Source organism: Semicossyphus pulcher, unplaced genomic scaffold (genome assembly GCF_022749685.1).
Source record: "Semicossyphus pulcher isolate SPU_LCO1_2020_fin unplaced genomic scaffold, fSemPul1.0.p SCAF_13, whole genome shotgun sequence".
NCBI classification, from domain to species: Eukaryota; Metazoa; Chordata; class Actinopteri; order Labriformes; family Labridae; genus Semicossyphus; species Semicossyphus pulcher.
This window is the reverse complement of record NW_027211637.1, coordinates 13834058-13858821: the sequence shown is the minus strand read 5'-3', so window position 1 is coordinate 13858821 and position 24764 is coordinate 13834058. Positions and strand designations below refer to the sequence as shown.

General features: G+C 42.7%; 1 protein-coding gene across 1 annotated transcript in view; it reads right to left on the bottom strand.

Annotated features, from left to right (window-relative positions):
- cntn3a.2 (contactin 3a, tandem duplicate 2) overlaps positions 1-20334 on the bottom strand; it is a 41866-nt gene extending 21532 nt beyond the window's left edge. The window contains exons 1-12 of the mRNA XM_069659500.1: positions 20207-20334; positions 16788-16963; positions 13822-13917; positions 13454-13657; positions 12477-12579; positions 11943-12127; positions 9747-9883; positions 8398-8527; positions 7794-7944; positions 7418-7545; positions 5984-6153; positions 4508-4625 (exon numbers count right to left, since the gene is read on the bottom strand). Coding sequence (XP_069515601.1) covers positions 4508-4625; positions 5984-6153; positions 7418-7545; positions 7794-7944; positions 8398-8527; positions 9747-9883; positions 11943-12127; positions 12477-12579; positions 13454-13657; positions 13822-13917; positions 16788-16963; positions 20207-20301 — 1693 coding nt within the window. The 5' untranslated portion in view covers positions 20302-20334. The remainder of the gene's footprint in view (positions 1-4507; positions 4626-5983; positions 6154-7417; positions 7546-7793; positions 7945-8397; positions 8528-9746; positions 9884-11942; positions 12128-12476; positions 12580-13453; positions 13658-13821; positions 13918-16787; positions 16964-20206) is intronic.
- Between the last annotated feature and the right edge of the window lie 4430 nt (positions 20335-24764).

The window sequence follows — 24764 nt, the reverse complement described above, 5'->3', positions numbered from 1 at the left end:
TAGAAAATATAGTAATGCTGTACATCTGAACTGTGTTGGAGGGGTTGTGGATTGGTCAGGGACACATATATTTTGGGACTGCCCAAAGCTTTTGGATTTTTGGAAGAATATCCGGAAGGAAATTAGACAGATCATCAATTTTCTATTAGATCCATTACTTTTCACATTGGGTGTACCGCCCGATACTATTCATGATAAAGATTTGATCTGAGAATTCTGCTGTTAATAGCAAAGAAAACAATTACAGCATCCTGGCTGAAGCCACAGCCCCCCTAGCATAATGCAGCAGAGACAGAGTAAAATATGTTTTACTTTGGAGAAAATCACAGCAAGACTACAGCTGAAAACTTCTCTGAAAGATGGGCCAGAGTAACCCTAAGGGGCTTGAGCCTATCCCAGCTGTCATTGGGCGAGAGGCAGGGTACACCATGGACTGATTGCCAGTCAATCACAGGGCTGACACATAGACAGACAACCTGTCATGCCTAACCTAACAAGCATGTCTTTGGACTGTGGGAGGAAGCCGGAATACCTGGAGGGACCCCACGCATACACAGGGAGAACATAATGGCCCCCTACATCATTGTATTATTTGTATTGAACTGTATTTTTTTGGAGCTATCTGGCTTATCTTATGTGCTCCAGGATTGGAACTGGAGACCTTCTAGCTATGAGGCGACAGTGCTAACCACTGCACCACCGTGCAGCCTGTTTGAAGATGTGTTGAATAAAGAGGAAGTAAAACAAAAAAAAAGCAAGCATATGATTCATTCAACTCAGTCTCTTAGCCCCCCCAGCCCCAAAAGTGAGTTAGCACTTGGTGTGAGAGAGGAGGTCTGATGTAGGAGCAGATTTTTCCCTTCTAAAATTCCAAACAGGAACAAAACAAGATGTTGCAGAGTCCACTCGCAGTGAGAGTATCTACTATATCTCATCATGCTCTCTCCCTGCTGGAGCAGTTCAAGACCATCAGCTTTAGCTAGCTGGCGTCATAGCCTGATATCGTCAGACTTGCCCACTTGTTACACCACTTTTCTATCATCCGTTAGACTGATGGAGTATGTGGATTCAAAGGCCTCGACGAGGCAACAAGCAGAGATAGGGATTTATTTGTGCAACACTAAGAGTTTGGTGAAGGCTGTAATTGGTGAAGTCTTGCAGTATGAGAACAAGAACTTTGTGCTCACAGCAGGCAACCTACATGCAATGTAAGGTGGCAACAGCGTTGTTGCAAGTTTGTGCGTGCCACATGCCATTGTTAGCATCTCACACAGGACAGGCCAGCTGCTAGACTGTAGAATAATACTTGAAGTCTGCAGTTGTGATCGACTGAAGCCATTTTTCTTCCTCTCCGACTGGTTTTCTATCCACCTTCGTGCTTCGCCGCCCAACATTTGAGGCGGTTTGATCCAAGCAATGAGACATCCATGACAGCTGCCGTGAGCAGGAAGTGTAAATAATGCACAATCTGACTCATAGACAAGTTTCTCTCCAGTCAATACAGGGCCAATCAATTTCCATGGCCTTGATATTGCTTCTGCAAGAGAAACGGCCTTATTTCCACTTAGACCTCAGCCATTTGGAAAGGAGTGCTTAGTAATGACATTTGCCTAGAAGATCTTCAACATGCCAGGCTGAATCACTCATGGGTATCCTTACAAGTTAAACATATGGATCAATGCATTTCAAATCTTGACACTGAAATCATCCATAACCTCATCTGACATTTAGCATATTTGCATAGTGACAATTTGCTGGGCTATTTGGCGTATTGATCAAAGCCAGAGACACCCCCTCCTCCTGCTCTGCACACAATGCAAACCTGCCTGTCACACAAACATAACAAAAGTTGTTCTATTTTGTTCTGCCCGATGCAGCTCCTGACAATTGTGCCTCTCTGGAGCTATACATACTGCATGAGTGAGCACAGACAGGCATCTAAACATCCCACTGTCAAGTACATTGCTACAATATTGAAAATTGGTCATTACCCAGAGAGAAGCAGAAAGAGAGAGAGGAAGAGAAAATAGCTGATTTTCCTGTAATTTCACACAGTTCTGTCAAGTTCTCTGCACAAACATCCCTGAATGCAATTCAAAGGAAAAGCAAGACTTCTTTATTTGGTGTAATCAAGTGAATGCTACTAAAAATAAGCAGCACAAAAAACATTGTACTTTCTGATGACTTCAAGAATGATTTTCACGAGGATATGAGCATTTCTGTTGCACTGAAATCACCGGCTGAAACAAACCCATTTCAGCTTTAAAGGCTTAGTGAACATTACGGCCTGGCATTCTTTATATTTTCAGTGATGCATATCCACATTATATCCCCCCGAATGTATTTTTCCCTTATGTTTTGCAACAGAGACAGACATCTTTTTTTTTTTACTGTGGGTCGTCTTGAGCTTATATCTATCACGCACTTTACAGCTACTGCAAGTCCAAGTGTCCTTGAGCAAGATATTGAACTCCACGTCTCTCCCAATGGGCAGGCCTTGCAGCTCAGCGGTCCTCAGTGTGTGTGTGTGTGTGTGTGTGTGTGTGTGTGTGTGTGTGTGAATAGGAGAATGAGAGGCAAATTGTAAAGTGCTTTATAGGTTAAGGTAGAAGAGAGCTATATAAGTGTTGTCCATTTGCCATTTGCAGTTTATAGCCAAAGGAGCAGTGTGTAGGATATCATGGAAAATAGTGGTGAGGTTGCAGACAGCAAACAACTGATAACCACTCACTTAACCCTCCTCTGCTAAGCATGGAGGAGCACCATGCTTTGTAAAAAAGAAGTGGATGCAGCCACCATGATGTCACCCATTGGTTTGTGAAGTCCTGTTTTGCAGCCTCTAGTTGGGCAGTTTTGACCATCTCTATGGCCCCTTTCCCACTGATCAAAAAACCTGCTAACACCCGCCTTTCTGCTTAGTGGGAAAGGTTACAATCGGCATTCAGACCTGGGTCAAATGACTCTGCAGTAGGTAATTATCGCCTCAGCTCAGCTCCGATCGGCATTGATTGGAACCCGGGTTGATACGCTAATCTCTGCCCCCTTTCCGGCCACCCGTCTCCGTCCGAGCAGCGCTCAAACATCGTTTCAGATGGCGCTGAGTTTGATAAATAGACTGAATGAGGAATAGATACAATACAGACCTAACCACCGTAACATCTCACTGTTTACTAACCCTGTTTCCGGCGCGTTTGTGATGTCAGACAGTGACGCAGCAGAAAAGAGACCAGCAGAGTATACTTCACTGGCAATGGGAACAGAGACAATCGGCATTTATTTGCAGGTCTACCCGGGTCTGAAAAACCCGCATCAATGCGCTAATTTTAGTAGGAAAGGGGTATATCTTGGCTCTATGAAACCAGAATTGACCATATCAGGTCGCCAGGCTGCATTGCTTCGTCTCTATCCTTGTTCACAGAACACCCAGGCAGTGACTTGTCAATCACATGTAGCCCCGCCCTCAGATAACTCTGATTTATTGTCTATTTCTACTTTAGATGGGAAAATCAATTATACAATGAACATCATGTGTAGCTGAAGAAGACTTGAAGCTAGCAATTGAGACCATAAATTCAATATGAAAAAGGTTTACGAAGGTAATAAATCAACTCTGTATTGCATTGGCTTTACTTTCAAGTAACAATCTAAGAGGAGGACATACGGTAGCCATGACACTAAAAAAACACAAAGGCTGTCTCTACTCACAATTGGGTGTACAATCTGGGCTACAGTGTTTCAATTTCATTTAGCAGACGCTTTTGTCCAAATTGACGTACATCTGAGAGTTGATACAACACAAGCAACGATCAAGACCGGAGGGAACAAAGTCAGTAAGTGCCAACAAACAGCTTCAAGTGCGATCGGACACTGGGGTTGACAGGAAGAGCACATTTTTCACATCATCACCATCATCATCATCATCAATAGCTTCAATATCATTAAGTGCGGAGGTGTTTGTGAAAGAGCTGGGTCTTTAGCTTTTTCTGAAAGGTAGAAAGGGACTCTGCAGACCGAATGGAGTTCGGTAGCTCGTTCCACCACCGGGGGACTACAGAGGAACAGAGTCTAGCTAGCGGCTTCGGGGCCTGTTGTGATGTAAGTACCAGGCGCCTTTCATTAGCAGAGCGTAGTGGGCGGGATGGAGGGTAGACCTGGATGAGGGCGTTCAGGTAGGCAGGAGCCGTTTGTGTTGCTGTTTTGTAAGCGAGCAACAGGGTTTTGAATTTGATGCGAGCAACAACTGGAAGCCAGTGGAGGGATATGAACAGTGGAGCAACGTATGCTACTGTATACAGACAGGGCTGTGCAACATGGTGGAATCCATGGAAGAGGATGATTATACACAAATATTATATCCTATTTCTCCCCGTAGATCCTCCTTAAGCTGACACACTGGTCCATCAAGACCACATTTTTATATCCCTTTAAAAAGAAAAGAAAACAGGGACCCTAAAACAATCAGGCTGTTTCAATTAGTGCCTGTCGAGCAGTGAGGAGGTTTCCTTACCTTTCACGATCAATACGGCCACGGCTGACAGGCTCTCCACGTCCGTGTCCACCACGCAGATATATTTGCCGGCATGGTAAAGCTGAATGTTCCTGATCATCAGATCTCCTGCTGTTCTCTACCGAGGAGGAGAGAAAGCTTTATGTAGCATGAAACATAACAGACCTTGTGACAGCTTATTAAAGAATGTAGTCAAGCATATATAAGGTGCAGTAAATAGCGGTGCCAAAAAACGTTTGCAGATCCTGCAGGACTATGCAGAGGAAAATCAAGCTCGTTTCCAAGGAGCGATTCAACACATATCTCTTGACAGTTTCTGCAGTCACAGCCATAAAGGCAAACATAATGAAAAAATTCTGAAAATGACAGAACCTCTGAGTCACATTTTTCTGTCTATGATGAGGATCAAGGCTACATTTTCAGAAATTGCATGCTGCAAATGGAGTTTTTGTGTCCAGCAAGGCCTCTGCTGTTTCACATGCTTTTTGCAGGGGTCCTCATAATGACCTTCCAGACCTGTTGTGAGAAACTAACAAATAAGCTTTTTCTATTGAGTTCAGCTGGTTTTCACACGATTGGAGATGAAAAAAAGGCGCCTTAGATTCTCATCTGAGAGGACACCCGTAAGCAGCAAATGGTAAATTAGTGGGGAAATCTTCCCTTGGCATTGGCAGGGAAATGTGGCAGTCGAGCCAACACGGTTTAATTATGGAAATTAAATTCCTTGAAGCAGCAAAGTTAAGTTGATAATCTCTTTGGACTGGGGACATTCGAGGATTTCTGGGGAAGGAGTCTCTTCAGATAAGAACATTGTCAGTCAAACACACACAGGAAGAATGGTTAATCTCCAAAGGGTGTGAGGGTGTTCTCAAAGTGTTTTGTCATCTGGGGCTCTGCCATGCTTTCATTCCTTTAAAAGACACCTCTAATGATGTGTATCCCCTCTCTGTTACAAGGAGCTGTGCAGCAGGCTATGTCAAAGTAGGATTTGAAAAGAATTCGAGACCAGCCAAAGTATTAAAAAATAGATTACTTCAGAGGCCGGAACTCGAGTAGGAGAGGCGTGCTCAAGAAGATGACAACCTGTCACAATGGCTGAGCAGCTAACACATTACCTACATGCTGCTTTTTATGTAGGAAGTGTATTTTGACGTAGCAGCCACCATGTTTCAATTCACAGAAATACAATTGGCAGCTTTAGAGGGGCAGAATGATCTAATAGTGCTTCCTTCGAAGGATATTCACGTCCCCAAAGCTTATCATGCCTCCAAGGAGACTTTTACAATTGCAAAATAAGGATGCTATCACACCCATTGCAGCAACACACGCCACAGTAAATCTCTCCAAGAAATCCCAGGATGTCAAACCACAAGCTGTCTCTTTTAACTAATGGCACGGGTGGAGTGAAGCAAGATGGGAAGAGGTGCCAACTGCCCATTCACACGTTCTGAAGGAGTACGACTGCGGGTCACTCACCCCGCCCACTAGCTCAAAGTGACCGTCTCCCTTGGCGATGAGCTGTCCATTGAAGGCCCAGGAGAAAGACACGTCAAGGACGGGGTCACTGGTGACCTGACAGGGTAACACGATGCTCTCGCCCACAATGATCTCCATATCCACGGGCCCCTGGATGATTCGGGTTGGATCTGCACCGGGAAAGAAGAGTCATTTTTGACGGGACGGCTGCCAATCTCACAAAGAACATGAGACATTTCATGCAAAAAATATGAGCAGTTTTTAGATGGTTTGCTGAAATAGAAGCTTGAACATATTCTATTGCAAAGAAAGCCACAGGCAGAGCAGTATTATCTATATATAGGAAGGTCTCAGGAAAGTCTAAGTCGAATTATGCGATAAAATGAAGCTTGCCGCCACTAAAATGGCCTTATACTACAGGCTGACACAGACGGAATAATCTTCTGGAATCCTGATAGCAATTATAATACACTGCAGATCAGATCAAACTTCATGTAATGGGCTGCTCCCTGCATCCAGGACTGAAATGAGGGGCGCCGATTTAAAGTCTACAATAGCAATCATTTGGTTAAGTGTAAATGTGCTTCAAAAGTCAGGGAAATTAATCCGCTAGAATCAAATTAAGAAGGTTAGAGAGGAGGAGGATTTGCTCTCTAACATCTACTTTAATGTCTGGGTATAGGAAAATCACATGTTTATAGTGTCCCCTCAGCTCTGCAGCTTGTAATAATCAATGCTTTGTGTCGCAGACTGCATTATGGCCTCGGAAAACAAGCAGGTCATTTAAAAAAATATCCGAGCTCGGCAGTTATAGCGGCAGACAATGGTATTCAGCACATTAATAAAAGCAATAAGAGAACATGCAGCGATCACTCCGCTGGAAACACACACTTGAGGATAACAGCATCTGTAACACCTCCTCACTAACACTTTCATTGCTTCCACTCAGGGCACTTTCATTTGTTGCACTAAATTGGTTGTTTTCGACTGCTTTGAGAAAAACAGTGATCGAGTATTTTCTCAAACACCTTTCAAGTGCATTATTGCAGCTGCTGCGAAATGCAGCCAAACAAACCAATTCAATAAAATGAACCTGAAAGACGAGATTTCTCTCACTTTGCAGCTGAGATTTTTGTGACGACTGCTCGACTCTCAGATGTATCAAAATAAAGTTACATTTGGAAATCAATCTTTATGGATGTTATTTAATTATGCAAATACTTTATTTTGAGTCCCTCAAGGCGAGCAACTTCCCAAAGTTTTCACTCCTCAGATCAAAACTTAAAGTTTGTTTATGTTTTCTACCCACCAGTTATTGACTCAAGGCCTCTCGGTACAGCACCCCCCTCTCCTGCTTTAATCCATACTGAGCAATGAATTCTGCTTACTAAGTGAGAACGCACAAACATACTGCTATTTAACAGCAGAGCTTACCGGTTACAAGGAGTCTTCCAGTTGTACTCGACATGCCAAATCTATTCCTGGCGAAGCACGTATAGCTGCCTGCATCCGACTTGCTCACGTTGGCAAGCCGCAGCGTTCCATCTGGGGAAAGCGTGATCCTATGGCAGAGTACAAACAAAGACAGCAGTTTACAGTCTACGATGTAAGAACAAAGAGAAACTGTGATTCTGGATCTGTTGATGTGTTAATGTTCTGCATGTTCACAGACATCAAGCAAATGAACCTGCTCTCATATCTACACTGAATAAATACTGATGTGCATACTTTGACCAGCAATCAGCCTCTGCTATATTCATCACCAAAGTGGTTTCAGAGCACAAACGGCTACTTTCATTTCAGTCCTCACCTGTCGTTGGTGTGGATCGGCAGGTTTCCTTTCTTCCATAAGATGCTGGCGATGGGATAGGCCTGGGGTTTACACTCTAAAGTCACAGTAGTTCCTGCCTTGGCTTTGAGCAAAGCTCTGAGGACGTTTCCTGTGAAGTCTGGAGGAGAGGCTGATGGGAAACAGTAAACTGACGTAAGTACAAGACTGCAGCAAATCTCACGGGGCGTTTGCAGCATGCTTCAGATTGATCTGTGGAAGCCATAAAACTGTAAAGAAGCGGAGGCGGACGCTTTAAGCTTTTGTAATAGGAATAAAATCAATATAAAATCTGATCACTTATTAAATATTTCTGCTCAATTTTTTATGTTTAAAATGAATTTATTATGACAGAAAATATTATCCATTCTTTAACAATCACATCATGCACACCTTAGCATCAAAGTAAATCTGTATATCAGGAAGGGAAAATATTTTTTAAATGTGTTTGACCCCACAAAAACCTCCTCGCTGACCCCATTATCCGCTAATCCACACAACCTTTAAGAATGACAGTAGGTTGACCTTTAAGATTCTTTGCCAACAGTGATTGGAGGATTTAAAGGAGAGATAAATGCCAGCCTACCTAAAACCATTAGTTCAGCAGCGAAATATATAACGCCGTGTTTATTCTCGGCCACACACTGGTACATGCCGGCATCAGACAGTGTCAGCACCGACACCGTCAGGACGCCGTCCTCCACATGGATTCTGTCCTGTGAAGAAAGGGATGAAAGAAAGCAATTATTGCCTAAGACTTTAAGGTTGCTTCTGCTTTGCTCAGCGCGCTCTGGCAGAGCTCAATAAGCATTGGATGAGGATGGAGGCATTGTCAATGGGTGTAGATCAAATCAGGATTATACTGCAGAAGATAAATCAGGAAAAGCACAAACCACATTTTTGTTTTATTCTTGTTGTCACCATCTTTTTTTTTTTATAGCTTGCCAGGTGGTCCTGCTGGTCTACACTGTATCTCAATACATGTTTGCAAGACATGAATCATGCAGTAAAAACTGAGCTTGCACGATTTGTTTCTGTGTGGCTAAATTAACCTGTTATAAAAGTTTCCTAATACATGCATCATCACTTATGTAGGATGATTTATCTGGAACAGATTTGAGGTGTTACATGACAGGTTTCTGCATTAACAACCTTACATAACCCTCAGTGCAATCTTATATTGTCTCTTTGCCTTAAGAGGATTAAGCTCTTACATTTATTGACAGCAGTGTGGTTATCATAAGCTGTATACTGTGTATCTGAAACTGAGATGATGCTCCCTTATTGGTAAAAATACGAATCATTCATTAAATATGTTCTATCAAATCAAGATTGACATTTAAAAATGTCTTTTTAATATCAAAATCAGACATTTGCAGTGTAATTCACAGAAGAAGCTCAGCCCTGAGGATTATTAAATGCTGCAGAGGAAAAAAAAAGACTCAGCTCGATGTTAAAGTCGAGTCGATTTTAAAGCTGCAGATCTTAAAATACTCGAGACTACATGAAAGTCTCCGGTGGTCTGGAGTGAGGTGCGCTGCTATATACAGTATATTTCACAGGAGATTAAGCCCATTGTCCCTAAATCTGGAGGAGCTTAAACATGCACCATGAATAATGAAAAACAACCACTGACTCCATTCAGATGAAATGGAGCAATCTCCCAGGGACTACACTGATCCACTCTCTAAGACTGTGTAATCTGCCAAGGTAGAGCAGAATAAGAGACAGTTACATCCATGTCTCATCACTGGCACACCTCAGCGAGATGTTTACACTCTCCTCTCATCTCACTCTCAATTGCTCTTGGAAGGAAAAAAAAACAGCCGTGTGCTTTGGCGGCGGGCTCTCTGAAATGAAAGGATGAGCTGGAGCTGAAGATTAAGTCTTTAAAATGAAACATCGGTAGGTGGCAGAAGACGGGCAGTAATTTACCTCTGAGAGAAGCTGCTGGCCGTTCTTCAGCCACGTGTAGGAGGGTTTGGGCTTCCCATTGGCGCGGCACTCCCAGTACAGCCTCTCCTCTATGGCCAGGGCCGTGTCCTTCATGGCCTGGATCCACTGAGGCTTGGCTGAGGGAACAGAAACACACTCCAGTGAAATATCAGACGGGAAGCAGGAGGACAGATTTTGAAGCAGCAGAATTATCACATTAAATATGCTGCATCCAAAATAGTTCAAAGGGAAACAAGCGCAGATTGACAGCTTAAGTAAGTGGAATAAAAAAACACGCTTTGAGTTTGTCTTTAGAGAGGATAGAGAAGAGAAGGGTGGATGTAGGGTATCACTCAGTTTCATCACTTATATGTGTCAGCAGCCTGTGGCAACTCAAGATTAGCAGGAAACACTGCAACACAAAGCAGGAAGCTCTCATGATGACGGGGGTGAAGTGCAGCCGACTCCACAACTCAGCCCAACCTGTCACCTTAATTCTGCATATAATAAACATCATCCCTGTCTGTTTCCCGCAACTCCCTGCATCTTAAGTCTTACATATTTACAGCTTTTCAGGAATGTCAATGGGTAGAGTGTTATTCTAAGCACAGCTCACTTTGCAGGCACTGTACATACTGTCACCTCCGATTTCACAGGTGTCATCTCGCCTCTCTCGCACAAACATTCTCGGCTGAAGTAAGCCAAGGACCTAAAAATGTAATAACTGCAGTAAGATTAAAACCAACAGCACTTATTATCCAGGGTAAAAGTAATTACTTTTTGCCGGCTGTGCATATATAACAATGTTCATATACCCAAAAACCCTTTCTTATCCACTTACACCAATTCTTTATGTGACATAAAAACATGAAGAGTAATTAATGGAATTTTTCAGGACTCTTTAATGTTCTCAATGTAAACTTACTACAACACACTGCAATAACGTGTTTCAGTAGCAAAAAACTTAAATCAAAGGGCTTTGCAAGTATGGATGAATAAGGTTCTGGGAGATGCAGTCAACATGCTAGCTTTCGTTAGACTAGAATGTTTACTGACGTCAGCTGCTCTGTCTCCTTGTACTCTGGCTCTCTAATTAGCTATCGTGGCCCCGTTTGGAAAATACTGACGTGATCTTCCAGATTTTAAATCTTGAAATCAAACATCTAGATATTATCAGGGCAGCCAAGGGGCATGCCAATATTAAATTATGCAACACTCGCTTAAATAGGTGGATGATTGCACTCGTGTCTAGGTTCATGTAGCATTCATTATGTTTTCAAGAATAAAAAATCGACTTTTTTGAATGGTAAAAAAATAAAAATAATAATAAAAAAATAAAAACATAATCTGACATCTTTCCTGACAACGGCCAAAACAGATTTGTCCTTCGACAGTCTGAGGAGGGACAAATATAAATGGCCCCAAAACTCCTGTGTCTTGAGTCTGGCCCAATGACAGTATATAAAGATGAACAATGCGTCTCCATCTGCTCTCACTGTATGAAATTGAAGCCAAAATAGCCCCCTTGAAAGGCACTGCCATCTTGCGATGGGGGCGTCATTTGGAGCCAGAGTCTGTGCAGTAGAGAAAGGCGGTTCCACCGCTAACCAAAACACACATTTAAATCACCGGACAAAAACCGGCAAAGATCCCGCACGTCAGCGTATTTAACAGCAGAACAGCTTCTTTGTGTTGGTCTGAGGTTAACATTCACAGGTGTGGGAACTTCAATGACTGTAGTGATTGTTTTAGTTACGTTTCCTCTCGCTGCTAATCAGGAACAGATCGGCTGCAGGAGCCGTATTTGTCAACAGAGCTGTCAATCATCCTTTTTGCAGCATCAAATATCTGAATATATATCAGAAAAATGAACACTTGGACGTAAATCACCATGATAAGAACTAACTGTAATGACAGAAACCATGTTTGAGAAACATTTATTTGGCATGAATTTGGATTTTATAGTTTGTCTCATGTCCCATCTGTTAACATGGAGGAGGCGGGCTTTAGATCTTATACTGCAGCCAATCAGCAGGGGGTGATAGAGAGGGTTTGGCTTCACTTTTAGAGAGCTGTCATGTCATCCATGTTTTTATACAGTCTACGGCCTTAATCAGCATGGCAAGTATTTGACACAGTTCTTAATTATGTTACAATTAATGACTTTTTTGTCAAGACAAATGAAAGTCTTCATACCAAAGAAGGCCAGTCGCCCGGTAGCCGTGTTCTTGCCCATCTTGTTCTCAGCCACACACTCGTACCCTCCCGTGTCGTCCTGCTGGAAGCTGGGGATCTCCAGCACGGCGTTTGAGTACTTCATTTTTACTTTGCTGGGGAAGGGAACGCCGTTAGCTCTCTTCCAGGTGATCTCTGGGACGGGGCTGGAAGAGAGAGGAGAGGTAAGCCTCAGAGGAGATTCTCATTCACGATCCTTTGAAGTTTAAAGATTGTCGCACAGGTTGTCTGTAATAATCCTGCAATAAAGTGTGTGATGGAGCTTAAAGCCTATTCAATGTTTTTTTTTTTTTACGGATGAAAGGTTTAGATTTAACTCGGTCCAACAACAAAAAAAAGCCATCTCAGATGGTTTTCAGACCAATCACAGCTTGATGCTACACTTTGAAAAATATAATTGCCACATTAACTTTACTACACAGAGATCCAGAGGTTCCTCGTCCTGAATGAAAGACTGCAGAAGATTGAAAACATGCTTCACAGAATCCAGCTTACTTCCCAAGGGCGAAACACTCCAGCGTAACTGTTGATCCTTTTGCGGCGGGTACATTGTCTGGGAAATTAACTTCTATTTTCGGCTCGTATTCACCCATCACTCCTATGCAGAGCAAGCACAAGAAACTTGCTCAGTCCTCCATTATTCATGACTTACAAGCAATATGGCTCGCAATATGGAGCAAACAATAGCACTGCAAAACTAACATGGGGGAAATAAAAGACACGTGAGCAAACATTCTCTCATGGGGGAACCTCAGAGTAGTACATCACTTAAGTGTGCAGTCGCCGGAGTGCAGCGAAACACCAGCAAGGAATAATTTAAACCTCCTCTTGGTGGAATGAATACAGTATATTCAAAATCTGTTTTTTCAGCTAGTCTGGCTGTTTATCTATTATTTCAAAGCTTCAGTGGGCAGCACCCAAACTCTGCTGTTTCATTGTTAATATCAGTATTCAGGGAAGACAGTCGAGACCGGGATCAGAAAGCGATGCGAGGAGATTTAAATTTATGCAGCTACATGTACAGTACACTGAGTGGAAACTAACTGGTTGAGCCACCAGAACACTCAATGTAATGGTCCAATGACGTACAGCTTATGTTTTATTCATTCCAAAGGCAATCTTTATTCACTCTTTCTATGAAAGCATAACAGAGAATAGAACAACAAACTGCTGAGGGCCCCAGCCTGAGACTTCATGTTTAAGGCGCACAGGGAAAGCTTTTAAAGGGAATGTGAATTATAAGAAAGCTAAGTCAGCAAAGAAGAGATTTGGGTGCTTTGTTTGCTGGCCTACATTGAGGAGCATTTATTTACTTACAGGCATTAGCACTCGGTGACTCAAATACAGCGAGACACGACACGACAAAGAGCACTCACGCTAGTATGATGATTAAAGCCACCTTGAAAGGAAAGGTCCTTAATACATAGCTGAAAGGCATGCTTGTCACATCACGGCCAGAAGCTGCGTCTTACCATCTGTCCGCAGGATCAGAGACGTGGGTGAGCTCTGAACTTTGCCCTTCGTGATGCTGTTCATCACCACACAGGTGTAGTTACCCACATCGGAGGGCTCCACCTTGGCAATGTAAAGGTTTCCCGTCTGCTGGGAGACGAAGCGACGATTGTCTTGTTGAACAAAGTATGGGTACTCATTGAAGACCCATGCATAAGTGAGATCTGGAAGACATACAAGGACACATAAGAAGCAATCTAGGATACCACATAACGAGATATTTAATGTGATTAAGAGTATTTAATGAGATTAAAAGAGGCTAATCATCCGTGGTAAGATGATACTTTAATCCTGTAAAAACACTAAAGATGAAGGCCAGAGAGTTTACCTCCTGAGGAAGTGGGCGTTCCACAAAGTAGCACCACTCCCTGTCCCTCTCGCACTGACACCGCGCTTCTGGTGTGGACTTTGAAATGATCCAAGTCTAAAGGGGGAAAAAAATAAAAAAGGAAGATCACCACAGGATCTCACATATCAGAGTGTAGCAGAGCTGAGTAAAAGCTTTGAGCAAGACACTGACACAAGCCTATAAGGAAGTTGGCATGAGAATTACACTTCTGCTACGCCTGACAGAGCCACAGAGACAGGGGGAGAAAGAGCTCATACATAAGAGGGGGGTTTGTTACTGTCAAAATACAGTGCAGGAATTTGAATCCAGGCCCTAAATGACCCTGTTTTAAAACATGAGAACTAGGCTGGTATGAACAGGCATACATCAACTGTGTACATCTATGAAAGCTGCGTGAGCTAGGTTTTATTTTTTACTTCAAATCCTCTGGAAGTTTGACTTGAAATAGTAAAAATGCATAAATTACATCAAAGTTAAGAGTCTCATCAAGCATCCACAAAGATCTGACTCAGAATAACCGTTCATAACTGTTACAGAGCTCAGTTTGCTGTTTGAAGACTGTGCTGGGGTGGTCGATCACATTTTGAATGACATCTCCCTGGTTCTGCACCTAACAATTGGCGCACGTGACAGTTAGCATAGTGCAGCCTTTAACAGTATGTTTAAGTCGTCTGAGTCAGATTTAGAGGATGAAGCAGAAGCCCTTCAACCTGATAAATATTAATTACGCGTTGCTTTCTATATCATCGTTAGCATTTAGCATATACATGCAACGTTAGCAGAGATTGACCTATTTGTTCTCAAAGCAACGTATGCTAGCTAAATGATGGCTCTTTAGCGTTAGCAAGCTGGATCATGACGAAAACTAAACTCCCTAAAGGCTAGTATCAACATCTGTCGTCAAAAATTGATCATCAATGGCCAGCACTTAAGTACCACAGCTGGAAAAGACAACCACAATCAACATTCAACACACAGGACTTTTAATAATCACTTCCAGACGATGTTAGCGCTTGGTGTAAAGAGCTAGCTAGCTGCTGTGTGACTATTGTTATGATTGTTTTGCAGAATGTATTGTGTAATATTCATGCTGAATATCCAAACTTAAACTAGCCTAATAATCTCGACTTTTATTTAAATAAAAAAATGTCTGTTAAGTCACTATCTATCGCCGAATGAGGTAACACAATGGTGACTAAGCCTATGGCCCACTGATGAAAGTCATTGCATGTGCAGTATTACAGATTGGTTGTCTGGTGGGACTGGAAAAAATCACAAGCAGCGCCTAGTTAGTGACGCGTTTTCCAAAGAGAACGAAAACTGAGATTCTTCGAGATTACCACTTTAATAATTGTTTGATACCTTGTGTTAACAATAAAATCTCTGTTAACTTTAAATTTGAACGTTCAAAAGTACAAAAGCAGGAGTCCAGACCAGCAGACAGTAGGTGCTTGGCTACACACCACTGCCCTGAGGTTGACACCCGGGAACATCCTGATCATTAATACATAATTGGATAATACAGGCGGAGGGCAGGAACTCTGAACATACAGACATCGCCACTTCTAGTTGGTGATAAGTGATGATTGAAAGGGGTCTTTTTTTCCTATGGGTCAATAGCCTACATTGGTTTTAGGAAAATCCAACTCATGACTTTACTACTACATTATGACTACTATCATTATTAATATTTATGCGTTAGTATTTGTTGAGTGACCTATTTTCTACCAACAATATGTGCAGACTGTAAATTTTGAATGATCCTATTTTGGGGGCCTAGAGCTTTTTATTCTCTTTGTGGCGATAAAGAAAGAGGCATCAAGTATTATTATTTTTAACCTGTATTGTATGTAAGTGTAAATTCTGATCTCCCTAGATTAACCACATACACATGGCATGATGGGATAGGCTGCAACCCAAACCATAACACAACAAGGATATGTAGACACATTACAAAGTTTATATACAGTCGAAAACTTCCATTGATGAGGACCATGAGATGAGGTTGTTTGCATAAGCATATGCAATAATGCAGAGAGACAAAATAAACATACACATATTTTCCCATATACATATATACATATGTATCTATCCATCTTTCAGTAACTGTAAAATCCATCGACTTTGCTGCAGCCAGTTTTCAAACAGTACTGTTAATATTCAAAGGTGAAAATTACAAAATCTCTTATCAGAAAGGTGTATGTATTATCAAGTGTAACCGGAACATTACTTCTGCAAAGGCTTATTGTTGTTAAGGTTTTTTTTAAATGTCATTGTTCCATTTTTCTCAGCACCGCATTTCTTAATAGCTTGTCAAATAAGACCAAAAATATCTGCATGGCCAGATGCCACCAAGGAAAGGTGTGAAAAGATGTTGTGATGTGCTTGAATAGAAGCCTTAATGAATAGCACATAAATAGAAAGTGTTCATTTATTTATTCATTGGAGATGTTGATGGTTTCACCACCGAGGATATGTGATGTGAAAGAAATCATCTTTCATAGCCTCACTCATTATTTTTGTTGCGATGCATTTCTAATATAAAGTGATGTTTTTTGGCATTACTCTTATGTTCTGTTTTATGACAGTCGCAGCATATTAAAGTAAACACCACTGTCCCCAGGCGTCAGTCCTTATTCAGATATTCTTTCTACACTACTTAAGCAATATGGCTGACTACTTTTCCCCTTGAGATCATCCAATAAAACACAAAATGACTTTTGATAGAGCTAAGTAGTCATTCTCAGTTTGCATGCGTGATCATAAGTAAAGAACAGTCGTCACGCTCAGGCTGCTCCCATGTTACTTCAACATTTAATGTAGCTACAAAACAATTTCACAGCACTCTGATAAATATTGCAAATGAAGCCCACCCAGTTTGGTGTGCGTCTGCATTATTTGCTAAGTGCAGCTACACTTCTGTTCCCCATTTGAGTGAAACTTACAGGCAAACTGCAGACTGGCTCTCCGGCTGAGGATGGCTCCTACAGTGTTGAACGCCATACACTGGTACATCCCTACATCCTGGTAGCGGTCCAGACTGCTTATAATGAGGTTGCCCCCAGACAGACGCCGCCGGCGATCCAGGCCCAGATTTATGAGAGTCCCATTCAATGACCATCTGTGAGGGCAAAGACACCATCAGTCCCTGGCAAAATGCGCCGTCCATTTCTTTCTACCAACCAAGGTGGTGTGACAGGAGGTGAGTGGAGAACACAACTCACTGCAGTAACTCAACTTGCAGTAAGAATAATATAGTGTGTTGGTGCTGCTGTACCGGAATTCACAGGTTTGCAGGCTTGAAGCATGAACAGCAGGAAGTTCACCATTAATTCTATCCTGCAGGGCTTCAACTTTCCAGATAAAAGTTTCATTCAAAAGTATTTTTTTCTCCTTTAATATCCTAAATTCTCCTTATGTGACATTTTTATAAACTGCAAATTGATAATTTGATGCTTCTAACTATCAGATTTAAAACATTTTTAAGGATTTTTGCACATTCGTTCATCCATCTATACCGCTTATCATGTTCAGGGTCGTGGGGGGCTGGAGCCGATCCCAGCTGTCATTGGGGCGAGAGGCTGGCTACACCCTGGACTGATCACCAGTCAATCACAGGGCTGACACAAAAGCTCTTTTACACTGCCAGTTCAAGGCGGGATTATTATTATATGTTACGTTTCCTCTTCTATGTAGAACGCACAGAGGCGGAATGGTGGGGTGAAGTCGTTCCGCCTCTAAACCGGCATAGGAGGTGGTAACAGAGGAGTAACAGCGTCAGTGTAAATAGTGGAGCCGGCAGGGTGGAACAGTGCCGTGTGTGTGTTTGCGAAGCATGCAATGTTCGTTTACACCTCGCGTATGTTTTGCTTCCGCAACCCCGAAACGCTGTGTAAAAACACACAATGGGTTGGCTTTACGCCGGCGTTGCTTGGTGCATGACAAAGCAGGTCTAAAGGTGGAGCCTCGTTACGGACCTGTTGCGAATGGCAGTGTAAAAAGGCCTATAGAGACAGACAACCATTCACGCTCACATTCACAAACCAATTTTCATCAACGAGTCATCAACGAACCTAATGAGCATGTCTTTCGACTGTGGGAGGAAGCCGGAGTACCCAGAGGGAACCCACGCATGCATGGAAAGTCCGAACAGGGATTCGCACTAGGGACCACTGCACCACCGTGCAGACCCATATTTGTTCAGTTGTTCTGTAATTTATAATGCTGCAATGCCCATACTTGAATGTAATAGTGATATGAGTGATTTGTTTTCTGCAATTTTCTTACTTATATTGTATCTTTCTGCGTTTTGCGTTAGGTTTCACATCCTAATCATCCAAATCAAATCCTTTCTGTCACACTATACTTGTTATTATACCTGTGACTTCTCATTGGGATAAAACATTAGCACTCGGCAAATGTAACAGTGGGCTGATGCAACAATAGATACCTTTTACACTCCGGTTACATCTTTCCCACACCTACCAGGCGTGGGAATAAAAAAAAGTTTTAGCTGAAGGCTCGGATTGAGAATGAAATAAATGCAGCACCTGAAAGAACTCATAAAAACATAAGGTTAATTCATTGATTTAAACAAGTGCTGTTATTTAGCGAGAAAATACTCCTTTTTGTCCCACCAACGCAAAACTCCATCTCTTTAAATGCTATTCAAAAATGGAGCATTGATGGGTTCAAGGACACTTTTCAAGAAGGTTCCATCATTTTTCACAAAGCATAGAAATGTTTTTCAATTCAGCCACATTTTTCTATTCTGCTTTTCGTATGAGGAAATGAAAGACATGGAGGCCATGATGGGCAACTTTCCAAAAGCTTTCAAGTTCAGCCTCCAAAATAATTTCTTAAAAAATAAATCCAAAGAAGTCCCTGCTGCCATATTTTAGACATTTATACATGATAGTTGTGTTCCAGTATGTATTTGGATTAACCTTGCCACCGGTGATCCATGCCTGCGTGTGACCACTCGTGTGCAGTCAGCTTTTATCCCCGAGTCAACATTTTCACCTCTTTCTGACCTGCTCTGAAGTGCTTCTGCTGTTCAGTGGTGCCCTGAACATTGTGCAGGTGATTGAATCGCAACTGCAAAACTGAATTACTCTGCTTGAGTTTCATTTTGTGAACACATGTTGTCTGCCCATCTGAGCACAGGGAAAGTATTTCAGGTGATCCCGCAGTCCAAAGCTGCAGGTGTCAACCATCAGGTCAAGTAAAGGTTGACCAAGTCCCCTTGTGTTTTGATTTAAAAAAAAATCCCACTGCATCACTTTTACGACCTGCTGTGGAGGAGATATTTTTCTGTATAAGACGTGGGCTCCTTCCATGGCTTTTTTTATGCGGCTTCAGTGTGCATACAATGACGGTCTCATCTCTTTGTGAGTGACTGGCAGGGGGAAGGAGAAAGGGGGAAAAAAAGAAGAAGGGGGAGGGAGCAGTGTGAGCCCATTTACACTTCAAGAGAGGAGCCAGAGAGGTGCTGAGGGCATGCGGAGCCGAGCACAGCCCGCTTGACAAGACTCCACGTTAAACATGCTCATCTCACCTTTAATCAGTACATGGAAATACCTGGTCTCAGGCAGGGGACGTGAAAAGCCTGAAATAATGAGCGTATGTACTCCAACCCACTATCATTCAGCTCGTCTGCGCTGCAGTAATTCCACTGTTGAACTCCAAAGACTCTTGTAATCAATGCTAGTTGGTGCCAACTCGTGTCTTGCAACCTGCATTGGTCTCATGGCGTTTAATAAGAGGAGGTTTAAGAAGCATTAAAATGCTACACGTGTGTCAGAGATAATATCTGGCGAGACGGGAGCGATATTGGCAGGTGTGTTTGTCAGTGTGAATTAGAAAAGCCTTTAATGACACCGCTGCTCCCCGAGTGTTTATCTGCCTTTCAGTCTGAGGAAAACCAAAGGAATGCAGCCACGTCCCTATTCCATGTGTCATATTTCAATATATCTATACATATGTATAATACATCTATATGTTTTATAGTTTCACATTTTGCACCAAGTATTTTTTTAATAGTTTAAACAGATTCTGGCATGGATTTTATGTCCCTCATGCACTGAAAAGTTATGCGCCCTGCAATGAAGATTGTACTCTACATTAAGGATAGCACTCTTATGAAACTGACAGGTTTTCAATGCTTTAAGTAAACAGAAGAGTTAGTGCAAATTGGCTGCTGATTATGGGCCCTAATATTCATAAAGAGACTAAAAAACAAACCAAAACAGAAATAAATGGCAGTGGCTGACACTTACTAAACTACATGGACTGCAAATAGAAATTTCCTCATCAATGTTTCAGACAGATTTTGGCACAGACCTAAAGTTGAATTAGTGCTTACCTGTACTGAGGAGGTGGTATTCCCTTAGCATCGCAGGTCAGAGTAGCTTCTTCTTCTATGGAGTCGACAGGAATGAACAAGTCACCTGGCTCCATCCTCCATCTTGGACCATGGTACGATCCACTGTCCAGACAATCTGTCACAGAAACAGTAACAGCCTGAGCAGAGAAACTGGGAAAAAAAAGTGCCATTTTTTTTTTTTTTTTGATAGAGTCTGGCCTCTATAATTTCACATTCTTCTGGAGGAAATGGGATATTTGGTTCTAATAGAGAGGCTCTTTCAAAAATGGGAGGTGGGACATTACTAAACATGGGGAAAGAGTCAATACATTTCTTTTTATGTGGAGGTGATGAGAAGATTCCCCCGAGAGAATGAAGTGGAATAAAATGGACAGCTGAGGATGCACTACTGTGTCAGGATGCCGTTCTTGGCACAGTGAAAGAGGAAATTCAAGCAATTGCAAATAAGAGCATTTTTAAACGATACAAGGGAAAATACGTTTATATTTTTGAATCATAAATTGGTGAATTGTTGATTATTCTAAGTCAAAAAAAGTTAACATTTCTTTGTGTATTTAAAGGTGCAGTCCCTGCTCTGTTCTTGGTGAGCGTAAAGAGGATTGTCTGTGCTGTTTTGTGTTAATATCCTGCTATGTGCCGAGGAAAATGGCGAAAAAACGACAAGAAAACAAAAGCCAATGTCTGTCCATCGGGTTACAATCACAGAGCAGTGAAGAGGAAGATTGAGAGTATTGTTTCTGTGTTGTGAATGGAAGTCAATACTGAGGAGTGTTCCTTTAAACCGGGGCCATCCTATCATCTCTGACACTGACAGGATTTTCACCTCTTCAGCCATCATCCCGCAACTGTAAATGTCCAAACGTGAAAGAATCATTACTCATATAAAAAGGTGGTTTACCTGCCAGACAGTCGATGATTGATAACAGTAGAAGCTGTTTCCATGGCAACGTCATCTTTGGCAGCCAAGGGCAAATGAGAGTTTCATCCAATAAGCTTTAAAATGGCACTGGCGTTCTCCGAGAGAGGGGAGCTTGACCTGTTGGGACGAGGTTTTTGTTGTAAAACACCAAACAGTGATATCCCTGCTTTGGACGTTACGCCTTTTAATCATCTATGAGGAGACAACAAGCAGTGGAAGTATGATTACAACAAAATTGGATGTGGAGTCTCATTTCTTCTGTCCAATATTACATTTGTAATCAGTGAAGATCCAGACCGTGTCACTTTGTGCCCTATTGTTTGGACAACTTGCACCCGGAGATGTCTGAGGGTGATACCAGAGGCATATGGGAGGAAGCCCATGCCAATCTATTAAGGGAGCAACCAACGCCTAAGCTCATCCTTCACTTGGACGGATTCACTTCTGGCTGCCTGAGGAAGACTTGGACCTGGGAATTGGGTGCCATCCAATCAATTAGATTCACCCACAGCAGCATGTGTCTCCCCACATGCTGGGGTGAATCAAGACAGCCTGATGAGGCAGCCATTCCACCCAGGTCCATAATCAAGGGCAAGTGTCTGTCTGCTCCTAGCATGTGTTGCAAATTGCGATGCACCCACTTCTTGCAGAGGGATACTGAGCGAGTAATGATGAAATTATGAAATGTCAAACATACACACAACCGAGAACCGGCAATAACACAGCAGTCAAGCAAGCAGTCACACACATACAAAAACAAGTGTTTGGAGTGTGCCCGCAACTGTGTAGATTAGTGTGAACCTGCATGCATGAAATAAGCAGGTCTGCACAGCCAAACCCTCACAAAACACACATTTCTTCAAGAGGTGTTCAAGATATAGTAAGGGCAGAGACAGATAATAACACCAATCTGCTAAATGTCACACAACCCACACACACCTACACACCAAACTCACTTTATCACCGCGTACAACACATATAACACTCTGCCTCCACACACACACACACGCACACATACGCTCACTTCCATTTAGAAGACATAAGCCACGACGAGCGGCTCATTTGTGGCCTAATCCCGGGGCGAGCCAGGTTCAGAGCGCTACTTATGGAGGGTCTAATTGTTTGTCAGCTGCCTGGATGTCAAAATCAGACACGTGGGGTCTCAGCCAGGATTTTCTTCCCTGCCTTTCATGTTCGCTGGGTCCTTTTTCTCTCCCGAAACTCGACAAAATTGGATTGGTATGCTTCCTCTCAGGAAGAGTCCTGCATGCCATACCTCAGTGATAGGCCCCTAGTGTTGCAAACTGCTGGCACCTCAGGACGGAGGATTGGTGTTTGGAAGGTACAGAGGGTATTACACTCCTGTCGACTTTGCATGTTATGGTTTGCATTTGTAATGGGGTGTTTTTGTCAGGGGATGGTAATGTGTAACAGCTGATGCAATGTGTCCCTCTCTGTGGGTGCATTTAATAAATAATTTACAAATGCAAAATACTGAGTTACACAAATGTGTCACAGAGCAGACCACTTAGTCATTCACATGTACGCACACACATACAACGCACAAGCATGTAGGCACCCACCCACATGCACACACACGCACGCGGAGTCACGAGCACGCTCCCGTGGATAATGGTGCTAACGACGGCGGTGATAAAAGGTGGTGAGAAAGCTCTACAGGGTGAATCACTCTCAATCAAGGAGGCTACCTTCCTGTGAAAACACACCACTGGTTTAACTGACACGCAAAAAAAATAATGTATAATCACGATATCTCCTACCTCCATCACACCCTGCCTGCATCCAAGTAACACGCTGGTTGAACAAATAGCCCAGCTGGCAGAGTGGGAGTGTACTTACTTTGAAGGCCTGAGCTGCATTCATCACAGATATTCCAGCTGACATCGTGGCATAGCAGTATGCAATTACCTGGTGAATGTTGCAGGGTAGAAAAGGTGTGTATGTGTGTGTGTGTGTCTTTTACACTTACTGTATCTCAGTAGGCAAAAAAAGGCCATTATTGTCACAACACTTCAAGGTTTGTGGAAGGTATTTTTTTTTACCTTTTAATACTTTCCATACAGGGTCCTTGGGAACACTTGAATACATTAATGTGCTTTTTATTTCAACTGCAAGTGCATACTCCACCCAAGGCCCTGTGAAATGTGTTGGTGTGTGCCTGTAGCAACACATTTCAGAGGGTGAGGTGAAGTGAATCCAGGCTGCAGTGTGTGTGCATTACACCAGGTAGAAACCAGAGGGGCTTTTAGAGGCTGTAATACCACCATGTGAGTAACGTAACAGCATGTCTGCATCACTTTGACAAAGAAACGCACCGCTGAGACACAAAACAAGCCCTTATTTTGAAATAATATCAAAGTGACTGTGTCTGAGTGCATGCCCCTCCAAAATGAGACTACTCAGTGTGGAGGAATTGGCTGCAGTTGGGAGGGCACGTCACGTTGCTCCAGCCTTAAACAAACAATTATCAAATTAAAGGCATTAGGAATTGCCAATTCGGAGTAGAAGGCAAGACAGGCCGATATGTGAGCCTGGTAAGAGTGGATACATATTTCAGCATATAAATAACACTGTGTGAATAATTTAGATTTCTGTATTTGTGCACGTTCAGAAATGCCAAGCGCGCTCATGGGCTGAATATCTTTATATTTATTTGATTGTCTTACCTCTTATCTTGAAATATCTTGACACCAGCAGCAACCAAATGCAGCCCTCGCGGAAAAAGCGACAGATTGATCCTCCATGGAAACCTTGTTAGGAAAATTTCGGTCACAATCGCAAGGTCGTTCATACAGGTGAAAAAATGAGCCGGTGGTCAGTGAGAGATAACGGGGAACGCAGGAGGCATAAACACACGCGTCTCATATCGCTGCTCTCCTCTTTCTCCACTCCCCACCAAAAAAAAAAAAAAACATACACACACACACACGCACTCACACACACACAACACCCACGTTGTTTGCTGCGCTGAATCACATTTGAAACCTCCCCAGTTAAAGAGGCTCGACTATAGCCTGTTTACGCGCTCAAATCCAACACGCGCGAGGCTGAAATTGGGCTCGAGACGGAATCATGCAGAGATGATTTATTATGCGCATCAAGTCAGCTCCCCCTGCGAAGAAGAAGAAGAAGAAGAGGAGGAGGAGGAGGAAGGCTGTACGGCGGCGAGGAGGCGACGGAGCAGCCAGAGTCAGCAGCAGCAGCAGCAGGGATGGGAAGGTGCGGGAGGGAGGAAGGCGCACCTGGCGGAGAACCGCGCCCCCCTGCGACAGACCGCAGTATTGCAACCAAACTGTGAGCCTCCAAGCAGGGGCGATCCTTGCTTGAGCATATTGAGCCCCCCTAGCCCTATTTGGAGTAGTTCCCATCTTCTTGATCCTCAAGAATAGCCTTATTATCTATGTAGGAAGCAAAGTTAGAATGTAGTTTTAGACACATTATATGCCGACTGTTGTCATACAGAGATATAACCTCTGCAGTGGGCTAAGTGCTTTAACAGAATTGCATCTTCAGAGAGTACAAGATCTACATACAAACTCCAGTTTCTTATTGATTAGTAAATCTACTGTCTCTATATAATACACCAGATTGCAGTGC